Here is a 16,863-nt window from a genome sequence, read left to right on the forward strand (position 1 = left end):
GGTGAATGAGGTGGTCATGTGATCGCAGTCTCACGCGGAACTCAGCCGAGCGGTGCGTTCAGAACAGTCCAGAAACTATGCTAAAGATTAAAATGGTTCTTTAAAACAACATTTAGAGGACGGTAATGATTGTAATATTTCCGTTTTACAAGCGTCGGATATTCGTTCAATACACATAAGCGTTTGTCTGCTAGGAATAAGTTGTGAGAGCACGTTTAATATTTGACAGAGCGTTGTTTACACGCTACAAAAATCTCCACAGCATCTCGTCGACAGAATGAGAGAAGCGCTTCTTTTCATTCTGCTGACTGGAGTAATCCCTTCAGCGAGAGGTGTGTAATCAGATCAGTAATATAGGAGATATGTTGACCTGCTGTTTTATTTGTATCTGTCTGCTTGTGTGTGTCGCTTCGGTTCATGTGTCCAGCTGACGACTGTCAAGCACGGAGTTTCGGTCACGGTTCGGTTGTGTGCGTGTGCAATGCGACATACTGCGACTCGGTGGGGAGGACTGGGTTGCCAGATCCCGGTCAGTTCTTGTCATATGTCAGCAGTAAAACTGGCAGCAGGCTCGTGAAGAGTCAAGGCCAGTTCCAGAAGAACAGCACAGGTGCAGGTGAGACTGCAACTAATATCAATGTCTAAGATACTTATAGGGTTAGTTTGGCACCTCTAAATGAAAATGAAAAGTCAGGTTTGCCATCACATAAATAAACTGCATTCAAATATATATTAAATTAGAAAACAGTTACTTTATATTACTTTGTAATATTATTTCACAATATTTCTTTTTTTTACTTAGTTAGCATGAGACTTCTTTCACAAACATTAAAAAGCTTAATTATTCCAAACTTGTGACCACTAATGTACAGTATGTGTACATTTTATTAAGGCATTCTATCAAAACATTATAACAAAACAATATAAAAAAATAATATAAATATATATATATATATATATATCCAGTCAAACCAAATATATATATATATATATATATCCAGTCAAACCCATGAATATGGAAGTGCAAGGGTAGCAATATTCATTCTGAAATGTAATATGCAAAATGGCAATGCAATATATAAAATGGAAATGTTTTTCTGTATTTAAATGTATATTTTCCCATACATATGTGCAATGTTTAATGCACAAATGGAAATGAAGTTTAATTTAAAATTTAATTATATAATTAACATAGATCCCCTGTCTTTTTATCTCCTCAATCTCAGCCCTCCGAATCACTCTGAATCCCAGTCAGAAGTATCAGCGCATTAAAGGATTCGGGGGAGCCATGACAGATGCAGCAGCTATGAATATTCTGTCCCTGTCCTCTGGAGCTCAGGACCAGCTGCTCAGACAGTATTTCTCCCCAGATGGTGAGCGGGACAGAGATTTGGAAACTGAAAAGAGAATAGGTTCAGCAGTCTGAGTTCTGAATGGTGCACATCCCTGTCTGTCACAGGTATAGAGTACCGTTTCGTGAGAGTGCCGATGGCCAGTTGTGATTTCTCAACTCGCCTCTACACGTATGCTGACACTCCAGGAGACTACGATCTCCAGAACTTCACCCTGGCTGAAGAGGATGTTCACATGAAGGTATCATACACAAACAAAAACAGCATCACAGTTACAGGCGTGAGATATTAACAAAAACAAATGGTTGATAACAATAATTAGATAGTATTTAGCTGAGTGTGTTTTTGTGCTGGTTTAGGCCTGTTGTAGACAGTTGACTCCCAAAGCCTTTCATATTTTTTTTTATTCTGCACAGTGGTTAGTTCAGAACAATTAACTATTAACTGACAGAAATTAACATTTCTATTAAGGGGCAATATTTGATTTTCAGGGGCATTTTTACCTTTATAAGGGCAATTTATCTTCTATGTCATATTCTATATCAAATTCTTTTGATTAATCAAATTCAATCAGTACAATAAGACTCTATGGTGTTATAAAATATGAAATAATAATAATAAAAAAAAGATACTGATATGAAATTTAACCTGCTAATTGGAGGTGACATGTCCCTGTATATCTTTTGTCAGATTCTTACATTTAATCAAATTCAGTCAGAATATATTACTTTTAGATACTTTTAATTTTAAATATGAAGTTAAAACTCAGTAAATGGCAGCAAGTCCTTGTCTTACGGAGTGATAATGGCTGATGAATTCAGAAAAAAGCAAGTGACTTTTTTTTTTATTAGTGATCATTGAATCATTCACTCAGTCAGTTCACAGATTCAAACAGCTGCTCCAGCTGTGTTTAGAACTATTTTCATTGGCTTTCTAAGTGCATTCTAATAGGCTGCACCACAGTCAGTGTGTAGACTCTCAAGATGTGATTTTGTTTGTTTTTTTGCAAAGTGAGCAACATACTCAATATCTGCTCACACATTGTTAAAACAACTATTACAATATTTTCGTAGATGATGCATTTTGAGCGCCCCTACCCACAACACCACAGATGTCACACTCTGATTCATGTCATCTCTCTCTCCCAGATTCCCCTGCTGCAGCGGGCGCAGGCTCTCTCTGCTCAGCCTCTCAATCTGTTTGCCAGTGCTTGGAGTGCCCCCGCCTGGCTGAAGACCAATGGTGCACTGATTGGCAAAGGCTCCCTCAAAGGCAAGCCAGGAGGCAAAGAGCACAAGACCTGGGCCCAGTACTACATTAGGTGCGTAAAGGAACCTAAAACTGTATTTAAATACCCATATCTTACCTACAACTAACTACAAAAGAAATGCCTTTCCAGCCTTTTTAACCTTTTAATAAGGCCTTTTACCTGTCCTATTCAGATTTCTAGAAGAATATGGGAAATATAATCTTTCTTTCTGGGGGTTGACATCAGGAAACGAGCCCACTGCAGGCGAAATGACAAATTACAGTTTTCAGGCTTTGGGCTTTACTCCGGAGACACAGCGAGACTGGATCGCCCTGGATCTGGGTCCAAGACTCCATTCCTCATCCTTTCCCCAGACCCGCCTTATGATCCTCGATGACAACCGACTTCTGCTTCCACACTGGGCCAAAGTGGTAAGTGAGGAGAGTGGACAAAAAGACGGATGGGCGGATGATGCCAAAACTCCATTCATCTCTGTCTCTCCACCTCTCTTCACTGTTGTAGGTTCTGAGTGACGTACAAGCGGCACGTTATGTCCACGGGATTGGTTTTCACTGGTATCTGAACAACATTGTGCCACCTGGCATCACCCTGACAACCACGCACCACCTCTACCCAGAGTACTTCCTGTTTGCAACCGAGGCGTGTGCTGGGTGGAGTCCGCTGGATCGTGGGGTGCGTCTGGGCAGCTGGGACAGAGCAGAAGATTATGCACATGACATCATACAGGTACACAGTGTATTTGAAATGTAAAAAAAAAGATTATTTACTTTATACAGTGGTGGCCAAAATTGTTAGAAAACTTGGCATATTTAAGCGGTTTCAGTTGATTTTGCTGAATTGGCCATTACAGTACTCATAAAATGAACTATTGCCGAAACTACCTGCGACGGAAGAAATCTACTGGATTATTAAGAGATATTGATTTGTAACTTTTTAAAGTCTTACCTGTTTATGTTATTGATAACAATAACAGAGATGCACGATGGAAGCAGCTGTGTTTAAATTATGAGCTCTATGTCATTCGGCATTGCTATTGACAAAGAACACACCTCCAAATGTAGTAACAGACCAATCAAAATCAAGTATTCCACAGAGCCGTGTAATATCTGTGACGTGACATACAGCCAAGTATGTAATATATGTAAAAATGTATTTGGGAAAAAATTAAACACTGCATTATAATGTTGTGTTGTTGATTTTAAGGGTTTATATTCAGAAGGAAATATAAAATTATACATATCAAATATATTATTGTTATTATTATTTAATAAAGGCTTACATGTGGATTTTATTAATATTTAATGTTATTAATTCATATTTATTTAATATTTGATTATACATATATAAGCATTTTCCCCCGCATCTCTTTTGTTTCCTTTAGAAAGGATTATAAAACATATTTTTTTAGAAAAATTACAGGCAAAGTTTAGTGGGGCCATTAATCTAAACTATATTTTTGTGCACTGCCGCTAATATACAAAGTGGTTGCAATATAATGTATAGAAAATGTAATTATTTAAAAAATGATTATATAATGTCCCTTCTCTTTATTTAGGACCTGAATAACTTTGTGACTGGCTGGACAGACTGGAACTTGGCCCTTAATCAGGATGGAGGGCCAAATTGGGTTAAGAACTTTGTGGACAGCCCTATTATTGTGGACTCAAGTAAAGACGTCTTCTACAAGCAGCCCACCTTCTACAGCATGGCCCACTTCAGGTAAAACTCGCTCAAGGCACCGTTAACAGTGACAAGATTCAGCTCTTGGACAAAAATGGTATCTAAAGATTAAATATAGCATTCACTAGCATACATGTTTACTGCTAAACAGCTATTACTGTAATTTAATTGTAAACATAGGTAAGCAAGACTTACTCTTGACTTCTTCTATCACACTTGGGTTGTGTAAAATGACACATTATTATATTATACAGCATTCTTCAATACAATATGTAGAACTGTGTCTTAACTGAGCATTGAGTAACTTTTTGTGCCTTGACAGCAAGTTCCTGTGGGAGGGGTCACAGAGAGTGGGCGTGTCCTTCAGTCAGCACACCAGCCTGGAAGTTTCTACCTATATCAGACCTGATGCCTCAGCCGTGCTAGTCATTCTCAACAGGTAAAAGAATGTGATCGTTTATACTCAACTGGTGTTGTTGCATCATTTCAGGTGTATATAACATGTTATGAAATTTCAGGTCTGAAGAAGAGGTACAGTTTGAGGTTTGGGATCAAACGCTGGGCTTTCTGCCAGGAAGTGCTCCAGCTCACTCCATCCTCACACTACTGTGGAGCAGACGCTGAACGGCTGTACTGAACACCGTGTCAATAAGCCACATATGCACCTTAACTCAAACCATTTCAAATGACTGCAGCAACCATGATTACCAAGAAATCATTTCAGTTGATTCAACGGTGGTTCATAATCGATCAATCTCGCTTGATAAGCTGTTTTGGTGCATGGCAGTCAAAAGATGATTTATGGGACAATTATCAATTTTAAATGCAAAAAAGAAAAGTTATGTGATTGAGTCATGTTTTAACAAGTAATGCTAGCATTCCTGGAAAAACTTGATGTATAAAATTCCTTGCACTGAACACACTAAGAATTAAAAAGACGCAATAAACGCAACTTCTCACAGCCATCTCGTCTGAGAATGCATATTTATGTCAACATAAATCAAGTAGGAAGATCTGAATGCATTTGTTGTTCATCTGTATCATAAGATCAACATGTTGCCTTCTTTTTGTTCAGTTTTATTATTAATACATCATGGTCATACACATCATATAATATATATTTATATACTTTAATATTTAGCAATTCATCGTCATTTTCATCAATTTTTTTTTTGTCTTCCTTAAATGAGTTTTCCAACTAAAATTATTTACATTAGAAGAAACTGTAAAAGAAATGAGAGTGAAAAGAATTCAATCAAATTGAACTGAAAGACATTGATGGGTTTATGTGATATATACACACCAGAGTTGGAATCAAAAAGGAGAGAGAGAGAAAACTTCATGATCTCCTGGACAAAAGAGATGCGAGAACAACAAAATGCCTGGGGAAGTAAAGCAACGTTCATAAACCGCCAAGACACAGCGCACCCCATCCCAATGAGAATTCACATTGAACAACAAGAGGCGGGGAGTACAGCTCGTCTCTGGGAAACCGAACACTGTACCATCTAAATGTGGGTTGGGGAGAATGTGTGCTGCTACAGCAACAACATGTGCCCGACCCTACCCTCATCCTGCACTGTTTGTTTGTTCACTCGGAGAAGGGTAAACTAGGCGAAATTCTGTGTGGAGAACTCTGGAGGAGATCAAAGACGTCTGAAAGACACAGAGACACAACTGAGATGGATGGTGTTAGAGAACAGACGTAAACAAACCATAGTAAAAATACACCAGCATGGAGGGATGAACAAAAAAAAGAATAGACAAAAAAAGCAGAGAGAGACAAATAATCTTGGGTTAAGACAGAGAGCTCGGATGAGACGGGCGGACGTGTGTGCGTGTGTTTCAGAAGGACCATCTCTCCGGTGTGCGAGGATCAGTGTTTAGGGAGGAAGGATCTGATGAGGAACGAGTGCCGCTTTCTTCCCCATTGAGGCTCTTCCTGCACACAGGACATGTGTCGTGTTCAGGGAGGAAGAAGAGAGACAGGTATGTCAGTGACGATTCTTGACCTTGAAAATATTGCTCAAACTGAAACTGAACTTCATAAGTGACTACAATCTGAGCATGATTTGATCTAATAAGCACAAAAATGCAAACTTTCCAGTTCTGAACAAAATAGTTACTTTTCCCCCCTGACACAGTCTGCTGTGTTGGGATTGGTATTTTTGTAAGGCTGCATCATTTCTCTGTTTACTGCTTATAACATCCTTTACATCTGGAGCACACTCGCACCATCCGTCAACTTAATACAAAACTACATATTTTCCAGATAATGTTTCATTTGTCTTGGTTTCAGAACAATAATATATAAGCCAATTATTGAATTTAACAAACAATGCTGTCTTTAATATCACACTTACACTACTGTTCAAAGTTTGAGGTAAGTACTTAAAAAGAAAATACTTTTATTCACTCTTTACTATTTCAAGTAAATTCTTTTTTTTCCTTTCTTTCTGTTGAACTAAGAATCCTGAAAAAAAAACACTTTCCACAAAAATATTAAGCAGCACAACTATTTTCAATGTTGATAATAATAAAGGTTACTAGAGCAGCAACTCTGCATACTAGAATGATTTCTGAAGGAACATGTGACACTGAAGACTAGAGTAATGCATGCATTAAATTCAGCTTCGCAATCACAAGAAAATAACTTTTTAAATGTATTAAAATTAAAAAAAAAAAAATTGTAACATTTTTTCATAACATGACTGTTTTGGTATATTTTTGATCAAACAAATACAGCATTGGTCAGAGTTCAAGACAAAAACAAATAATTAAAAACTCTTACCAACCCCAAACTTTTGAACAGTAGTCAACATTGAATAAATTTGGATAATACACAGCTGCCTATAAGGAAGAAGATCAAGTGAATCATCCTTTTTGGCATTTGGCTTTTTTTCCTTCTTTTTCTTGGTCACATTTGGTTAATTCCATCTGTGCAAATCACGTGGATATAAATAAAACGTGTGTTTGAAGAAGAAAAAAAAAATATATATATACCAGATGTTTTTACACATCATTTTGAGCTGCAACTCCAACCCCTTAATTACATTTATCAGATATTTAAACACAAATAAGATAAAATGCTTTCAGAATATATTTCCATTACCGTTCATCATTTTTTCTTACTTCAAAAGATTCTTATATCTAAATGTCTTTCCTGTGGCTTTTCCCCATTCTCTCCCTTTAATCTGGTTCCTTCCTCCCTATTGTTTCTCTCACCAGTTCAAGCCAGGGCACGATGCAGTCACTATGGAAGATGTGGTTACAGGGCAGCAGCCTGACCGGCTCACCGATCGTGTAGTCTTCCTTACATACAGGGCACTCCATATTGCAGTCTAGGAAAAGCGAGGAGAGAGAGAGACAGCGTGCAGGGGGTGAGAATAATGAGATTTCAGTAGACGAGCGCTGCCTTAAATAGGAATTATAATTCATCACCACACAAGACTCGAACTGGTAGGTCAATGACCCCCCACTGGGTCAGAAAGCCTTAAATCATAACTGAAATGGCACACTGTGCCTCTGACAGACCAGACGAAAACAACAACAACAAGAGCTTCAAAGAAAAGGGAAGAGAGAGGAGAGACTAACCAGTGTGTTCCTGAGTGATGATAACAGTGGGGAGGGAGGAAATTTTCTCTTTCTCAGCAGGAGGAGGACCCGTGTTCTCAAACTGACCCAATAACTGTGTGAGAGAAAGACTTGTTTGCACAGAGCCACAGATCAGGTAACGTGCACACACAACCCCTGCTCAGCTACCTGTGTGATGACTGCATCCAGACCCCCCTGTCCCCAGGCGTAGTCCCCAGGGTTTGAGTGCAGCATGCCCGTCCTAACACACACACACACACACCAAGATGACCAGTATGTATGTTATTTATGTTTATATCAGTAGTCATTTCAATTCACCATTTACAATAATATAACCTTTTCTTAAAGGGGTCATGAATCTTGTTAATCATGAACTTTTGACATATAAGAGGTCATTGTACTATAAAAACATTCTGTAAGTTTCAGAACTGAAAAAAATATGCCATTAGTCTAAAAACAGCTTATACTGAAGGCAGTCTGTCAAGAGGACAGCTTTTGGAATGTTCTACTCTATGATGTAAAAGTGTGGATAAGAACCGCCTCTGCAGAAAAAGACTGACATCACTCTCTGTTTAGCCCCACCCACTGATTCACACATGTAGGGTTTACGAGAGAGGCGAACGTGCAGGTCTATGCAGAAACCAAACGATAAAGATGGCTCTGAAGACATCAAGACGCTTTGCAGTGCCAATCTGTGGGAAAAACAGTATTTTTATTTCCTTCCTTCTGATCCCAATGTTAGGAAAGAGTGAATGAACTTTTTTAATGACGTTCCAAACCATGCCGGTAAGAAACTCTGTCTTTTGTTCACTTCATTTTACCACCGATTCGTTTACAAACAAGCCACAATTCGACGTGGGATTTTTAAAAAGATTGAAACTAAATACGATCCTGATCCGACAGCAACACACAAGTTTGAGTAACTTTTTTCATTATGTGGTCTCTATTGCTTTGTCCGTTAAATAGATAATTTGTCTTTTCCGTTTTGCGTTTTTAACCTAAACCACAGCAGCGTACATCTGTGAAGGACGTAGGCTGTCAAACATACACAACTGTCAGCCAATCATAGCAGCAGGTGTTTACTTCAGAGTCTACAATCTGCCACAGCTTTTCAAACACAGCTTTCTGATGAGGGAGGTCAAAAAATAACAATAGTACTGATAACAATCATATAGAATCTTTTCATTTTATCAATGATAACAATTATAAAAAAAATTTACAGGAGAGACCTTTTTAAAAATGTCTTTTAATATATTTTCTGAGTAAAAACGTGGTCTAGAATCATTTAAAATTGTTGTGAATTTGACTCATTTGTTTCATTTTTCTAATTTGTCTTATTTTTTCTTTGTACTATGTCTCCCACAATTCCTAATATACTACATTTCCATATATGGTTCACTCCATTACCCATATTCCCCTGGTTAAGGTCTATAAATAGACCTTACTTCCTTCTTTTGTCCCTTTTGCATTGGTGAGGTGTGGCTGTTTGAATGGACACCCAACCATGTCCTTTGAGTCCTTCCCTTAGGATGCGTTTGCTTGCCAATTGTATAGTTTGAATTTGTTTATTTGAATTGTTTAGATATTTAATACCTATTTGGATTGAGTGCAATATTGATGTTTATAGATGAATTGATTGTATGAGTTTGATTTTCTCTTTTGTATTTTTTGTAGTGAAACCATCCTGTTTGTCCTGTGCATCCCATTCATCATGTCCATCTTAGTAGTCCTGCTCCATGTGAATTTGTGAACTTCATATCATGTGAATTGCTAAAGATTTATGCTTCTTCAATCCAATAGAATAAAAGAGAGCAAAGGACTGGTGTTTTTTCCCCAGTGTTTTAAACAGTTTCTACAATTTTAACGATATTTAACAGGATATTTTAACATCTCATATCCAACAACACAAAAAAAAGTGTCAAAAACTGGTCCACATATAATCAATCTAAATATATAGTGCTGTCAAACGATTAATAGTGATTAATCAAATCCAAAATAAAAGTGTTTGTTTACATTATAGTGACAGTGAAAGTGAAGTGACATACAGCCAAGTATGGTGACCCATACTCAGAATTCGTGCTCTGCATTTAACCCATCCAAAGTGTACACACACAGCAGTGAACACACACACACCATGAACACACACCCGGAGCAGTGAGCAGCCATTTATGCTGCGGTGCCTGGGGAGCAGTTGGGGGTTCAGTGCCTTGCTTCAGTGCCAAGGGCACCTCAGTCGTGGTATTGCCGGCCCGAGACTCGAACCCACAACCTTAGGGTTAGGAGTCAAACTCTCTCACCATTAGCCCATGACTTCCCTCAAAAAGATGGAGCGCTTCACGGATTTGCGTGTCATATATATGTATGTGTAATGTGTACACACACACACACAGTATATATTTAGAAAATATTTACATGTTTATACATTTATATATTCTATTCTTATATTTTCTTATATATAAATATATTTAATATATAAAAATATTTTTTTTCTTAAATTGATACTTATACATAAAAATATACACAGTATATACACACATATATTATGTAAAAAAAACACTTATTTTGGTTGCGATTAATCACGATTAATTGTTTGACAGCACTAATATATATATATCTATATATAGGAATATATAATATATAAATAGGAATTATATGTAAGAAAAAAAAACTATGTTATGGTAGTAACGTAGTAATAAGAGTTTTTGTATGCCATAATTCAGTGAAGCTTAACAACTCTGAAATATCAATTTGGTTACCTCATATATTTAAATTAAAAGACCACTACAAGTGTCATCTAGAAGACATCTATCATTGTCATAATTTCTTAAATAATTAAAAAATAACCAAACATAAAATAAATACATTTATCTATCTATATATACTGACTGCCCAAATTACACAGTTACAAAATGCTGAGTAAAATGTTTTCTTTACCATGACAGTGGAGGAGAGCCTTGTACTCCTGAATTGGCAAAAAGGCCTGCGAGAAACTGCTGTACTATTCTAGAAGGAGAGAAGAGACATCACTTGAGGAACTGATATTGGTGTGGGGGAAGATTCTGCCAACTTCCTTCATTTTTTTATTGACATTTCATGAGTTGTTTTAATCAGTCATCTGACCCACATTCAGTACATATAAATATTGCCTTCAAAAACTTCAATCCTACAGATTTTGTTCTCCAGATTTATTGGGGAACAAAGCTGTTTTACACATACTAGTGTAGAAGAACAGTCTCATTCATGTTACTAAGCTGGGACATAAACCTTTCTGCATAAGAAGTTAACTACCTATTGTAAAAATATGGCAGACCTAAAGTTATAAGGTTATTTTTTACAATTTTTAACCTTTATTTGCTATTCATTATGCCTATATTCCGTTTACTGCATTGTTTTTGAAGAAATCTAAATGTCCTGCCATTCAGAAATATACAATATCACATGCCCTTTTCACACCAACTTTAATATTAAAAAAAAAGAGAAAAGAAAAAAAGATGCATACTTTATTTTTATTACTATCATTAATATTATTTTACACAAGGATGCCTATTATTTATATGATATTATTTTTACTTAGTGTCTTTTCCTAAGGGTCATGATTTAGTTTATATTTAATTATTACATCACTGTACCTTGTATTATAACATCCTTGCATTAAAATGCAGCCATGCAAAGCAACATGTGCATATATATTCCAGGCAGAGTTCGATTAATGAAACACTGCACTTTCCTTGCAAACAAATTGATTCAATATTCTTTAAAATGCATCACAACAGCTTGATTAATCTGCAAACTGTCACTTTGCTGAGACATTTAGCTCTTTATTAAGCATACCAAATATTTGTGCTGGTCTTACATTTAGTGTGGACAGGTTAGCAGAGATTCAATTAAAATTCAAAAAAGAAACTACAACAGATTAAAGGGCAACCTCAGAGAAAAGAGAATGAAAACAAATCCACTGATTTGGGATATTGAACACAGCCGAATGAAAAGCTGAGATATTTAACTTACCCCTCAACAGCGGGAGAGCGATCCGGTCGACTGCTTCCTCTGGACCGGTACCTCCTCTGCGTGTGCAGGCGTGGAGGACGGCCAGGACCCCAGTGCTCTCCTCCAACTAGAGGACCGCTCAGGGACCCACCAAGCCCTCCTGGGACAGAACCGCCGAATGGCCCTGTTCCGAGACTCCCAGACCCACTGCCCCCTCCCGGCACCCGCTCAGAGTCAGGACTGTCTAGATCCAGATTGAACGGCCTCTCCACGAACAACAGCTGCCATAGCTACAGTGAAATAGTGCAAGATGAGTAGTGCAATCTACCTCACTCAAACTTATTCAAAAACTCCTCATCTCAGGAAAGATGAGGAAGGAAGGGGTCAACATACCTCGGCAAACTGTGAAGCTGTGTCATCAAGGCTATTTGAACTACTGTCCAGAAGACTAAGGATGAAACAATCACATTCATGTCAGATCTGGCTACATACTGCTGTTTCGTGGAACTTGGCAACATACACTGCAGTACAGCTGACTGTCACAGAGAGGGAGTCATTGATCTGCACCAGCACTTCTCAATCCAGAACTGCACAATTTGGATCTCTCAATCATTTAAAGGCTAAGACAGCTGCTATGTGCACGGTGCCCAGACAATGACTTCACAGAAGCATTTTAGTGATAAGGCACCTCCTAAGAAAACTGGTTACGTCTGTTTTCACGTGACCTTTAGTCATAAAACAAACAAATATTTAATGGCTGCAATGTTTATTGTTCGTTAGGAATGGTGACATGCGTTCAAAGACTTTTAAAACTGTGAACATTTGTGAATTCATTTTTTTTTTTTTTTTTTTTTTTAATGTATATCATATTCAACAGCTGAACTACACAAGCAGAATGGTGGGATACCACAGGCATCTATGCTGCCTTCAAAAGATGAATAACACTTCCCTACTACAAAGTATATGCAAAAAGGAGTAGCCTATATAAAATGTAAAACATAAGTGAACATTACCCAAATAACTGACTGCATCAGCTGAGACTGCATTCAACTAGTGGACACTTTGCTATCCTACACTGCCAAAGCAGCTGAGGAGTCATTAGATCTGAAAAGTTGAGAGAGCTGGGAGTTGAGCAACTCTTTATGAGTGTAAGTAGGTCAATGACAAATAAGAGTGTCCAAAACTAAGTTTTTAAAATCTAGTTTTTAACGTGTGCAAAGCTCTTAGAAGTCAATTCATTCATGGTTTTGAAAAACGTTTATATAATTTTCAAGAAAAGTTTTAATTTAATGACACTAAAATGTCTTATGTTGTAACCATCAAGAGAAAGGCAATACATTTTCTTTACACCTTGAAAAAATGAAAATGCCCACATCTATTTTAAGCAAATATTATGAATTATTAATTCCAATAATGTATTTAGCTTATTACATAAGTTTTTCGGAGGGTTACACCACATTCTACAACTTGAACTAACCTTGCCTTATCATAATACGATCAAATTATCATATATTTTAAGAGACATTTTCAACCTTAACCTCATGATCTTAAAGCGATACTCCACCCCAAAATTAACATTTAGTCATTAATCACTTACCCCCATGTCGTTCCAATCCTATAAAAGCTCCGTCGTCTTCGGAACACAATATAAGATATTTTGGATGAAAACCGGGAGGCTTGAGACTGTCCCATAGACTGCCCAGTAAGTAACACTGTCAAGGTCCAGGAAAGTATGAAAAGCATCGTCAGAACGTATGTTGATGCTTTGATTTGAAAGAAAACAGCGCATCCTGTGTCGTGGCTAACAAAGAAGAGCGTACGCTGCCTGTGTACTGCTCAGATTCATCAAAATAGTGCTACGCTGATGTGGCGTGACACAGAGGAGACAAATTGTTGAATAAAGTCGTTATTTTTGTTTTATTCGCATACAATAAGTATTGTCGTAGCTTCATAACGTTACGGTTGAATCACTGATGGCAGGTGGACTATTCTGACGATGCTTTTCATACATTTCTGGACCTTGACACTGTTATTTATTTGGCAGTCTATGGGACAGTCTCAAGCCTCCCGGTTTTCATCCAAAATATCTTAAATTGTGTTCCGAAGATGAACTAATCTTTTACAGGTTTGGAACGACATGGGGGTAAGTGATTAATTACAAAATTTTCATTTTGGGGTGGAGTAACCCTTTAACAGTCATTAGGGTCTACAAGGTCTATCATATCTTTTCCTTTTTTTTTTTTTATGTATTTCAAATAAATGAACATATCCGCAAAAAGCATTTCACAAACCACAATGTCATCAACAAGTTATTTTAAACTAGGCCTACTTGTTCAATACCACTCAAGTAACTTATTTTTAAGGTTACTGCTAGTACATCATAAACAAAAGAATACATTTGTTACCAACCTATTCATATTTATATTAAGTTTTATGTAAAAAAAAAAAAATAATCATTCCTTGACAGGCTGCTTGTTTGGCGAAATGTTGATAACAAATAACCAGTACTTCAGAGAGTGTGCAGTGATATTTTGCTTCATTTAATCTGCTCCTTTAACTTGCACCTAAAAAAGGTGTGCTTTGTTTTGTAAGGAATAATTGACTCCGGGCCGTTGAATTATTTTTCTAATAATTCAACAGCCCGAAGTCAATTATTCCGCTTATACTACGGTTACCACACCTAAAGACATCGTTCAGATGATATATTTAAACTAAAGGGATCCGTACGGTTTTTGTACTTAAATCGCTTTTGGATTATTTCTTCTGCATCTCATCCAACGCCTCTTTTGCTGGTTCCAAAGCGCCATTTTAAAGCTGTTAATGGAGGCTTGAGCCATTGATAGCATTCTAATGTAGTTATTAATGAAGTTATTAAGAGAGCGAGAGAGACAGAGACACACAGAGAAAGAAAGAGAGAGAGAGAGAGAGAGCAGCAGCGTCTCTAAACAGCGCTGTTATTACCTCGCTAGTGAGAAATGTCATGTGTGTTTACTTTCGGAAAATCGTCTGTCATGTTGTTTTTGTTAGTCCTGTAATTTTTGATATTGTAGCTTTACTATATGCAAAGTGATATGGAACTGTAATGCGGTCAAGAGAGCTGCCTGGAACTACGTTCACCGTGCGTTTCCCAGAAAATAATTGCACACCTCAGAACGTTCGTCAGCCAATCAGATTCAAGCATTCAAGGGACCCGTAGTATAAACTACTTTAATGTATTCACAGCATTCAAAAGTTCATCAAGTACTTTCACAGTATGCTCTGAATATAATGATTTCAGATGCAGCACAGGTCTACTATAAGACCTAATCTTATAAATAAAAGAGAAGACATCCACAATGTGCAGTACGCTGGAAATCTAAGACCAGGATTGGGAACCACTGATCTAAACCCTTTCCCCAATAAATTCCAATATGACCCAAACTAAACTGAGCAGGAATTAAACACAATTCAATTGAATCCTTCATGTTCTTTTAGCAGAATGGTTGCATAAACTATGATTGATCTTCAACTCTGCTTAATTTAGCAATATTAAAAAATTACATCAGAGCTCTGTGTTCACATCTTTTATTTCTCATGCCCATTTGGTGGTGCTACGAACCCAGGTGACACAATCGATCTTTACATACTCCAAAAGGTACTGAAAGAGCCGCCATGGTAATCTAGCAGTGCAGGAGTTGCAACATGCCACTGGAGGCAACGAATGAGGAAGTGCAGCCATTGAAAAGCTCACCTGGAGTCTTCTGTAACCTCCTCAATGAAGCCCGAGTCACATCTGGGACAGATATACTCCTGCACACAAGCAAAATGGCGATTAGAATACAATGCTGGAAAATCACATCGTTGAAATCAACAATGTAAACAAACAGGTGTGGTTTTGTGAGGACGCACACATTTGCATAGCACTACAATACACACTCATTTGAATTTTAAAACAAATAGTCCTGTAAAAGGAGAGAGACTCTCCCTGTAATGTGTCACAACAATCGCTGGCTGATTCAACAGGCTGCTTCCCTAATTTTTTTTCTCCGATTAGAACAGGTCAAGACAGGTCATCCTGTGGGTCTCCAACAAAAGTAGGACAATAGCTGCTTATCTTGACATGCAGCACAACTCGGGACACTATTGTGCCTTATTCACACTATATACACTAAACATGAACCAGTTATGATTCATCTTCTGTGTACAGACGTTAAATGAGCAGTAAACACACAACTCATCCTCAGCAGGACAGCTCACGATGGATTGACTTACTGACACACTGACCAACAAGTGCTTAAATTAAACAGTCAGTGACAGATTTGCGATGGACGTCAAAAGTCATGTTACAAATTAGTAAAACAGAAACAGAAATATTTGGTATTCCGGTTTCGCTTTTGAAGAGAGTTCAGGATTGATCCCATTTAATGACGTTTTTGAACATCTCTAAACGGTAACAGCTTGAACTGAGAGCTTATTAAAGCCAAACATGTCTTAAAATGTGAAAACGTCCTCATTTGTACAGTAATATAGTACAAAAACATATCAAAAACACTTTCAGTGTAGCATTTATGCTAAAGATAAAATACGTCAGTTTTCTCTGTTTTTACGTGAACGAGTAACTTAGCAGTCTTACGTTTAAAAATACCGGTCACTGAAAAAATACGTTTATTTTTAGTGTGTATATACAAACAACAAGTCACTACAGGCCTTTCGCCCACATCAGGTTGATACACTGCTACCATGCTAACTTTAGCACAACAGCGAAACCTGCGAGAGGGACAGCGGCAGTGCGCAAACCGACTGAGATGAACCGGCTGTGCGTTACAAGCGACGCGGACTCACCGGGAGTTTGGGGCTCACTTCACCCTTACAACAGTGACAGAAGAAGCGATGCGGAGTGACCGCCGCAGCCTCCGCCATGTTTTCCGTGAGACTGTCTGTGTCCCAAACAGCAGCAGCGCTGGCCGTCGGTCCCACCACTGCGGAGGGAGGCGCTCTGAC

At 37.7% G+C, this 16,863-nt stretch overlaps 2 protein-coding genes across 2 annotated transcripts; one reads left to right on the top strand and one right to left on the bottom strand.

Moving 5' to 3' along the window:
* Window positions 1-23: 23 nt before the first annotated feature.
* On the top strand, window positions 24-5,267 carry gba (glucosidase, beta, acid). The gene is made up of 10 exons (XM_019091459.2): window positions 24-332; window positions 428-616; window positions 1,227-1,373; window positions 1,460-1,593; window positions 2,501-2,673; window positions 2,795-3,032; window positions 3,124-3,348; window positions 4,178-4,341; window positions 4,625-4,741; window positions 4,821-5,267. The coding sequence occupies exons 1-10, from the start codon at window positions 278-280 to the stop codon at window positions 4,924-4,926; spliced, it is 1,548 nt and encodes a 515-aa protein (XP_018947004.2). The 5' UTR covers window positions 24-277; the 3' UTR covers window positions 4,927-5,267.
* A 2-nt stretch (window positions 5,268-5,269) lies between these two features.
* Window positions 5,270-16,860, bottom strand: rnf115a (ring finger protein 115a). The gene is made up of 9 exons (XM_042740692.1): window positions 16,705-16,860; window positions 15,614-15,672; window positions 12,277-12,331; window positions 11,905-12,173; window positions 10,831-10,899; window positions 8,065-8,137; window positions 7,897-7,990; window positions 7,528-7,643; window positions 5,270-6,267 (listed from the first exon to the last, which is right to left on the bottom strand). Exons 1-9 carry the CDS (start codon window positions 16,780-16,782, stop codon window positions 6,148-6,150), a joined length of 933 nt encoding a protein of 310 aa, XP_042596626.1. The 5' UTR covers window positions 16,783-16,860; the 3' UTR covers window positions 5,270-6,147.
* Between the last annotated feature and the right edge of the window lie 3 nt (window positions 16,861-16,863).

Source organism: Cyprinus carpio, chromosome B16 (genome assembly GCF_018340385.1).
Source record: "Cyprinus carpio isolate SPL01 chromosome B16, ASM1834038v1, whole genome shotgun sequence".
Lineage (NCBI taxonomy): Eukaryota > Metazoa > Chordata > Actinopteri > Cypriniformes > Cyprinidae > Cyprinus > Cyprinus carpio.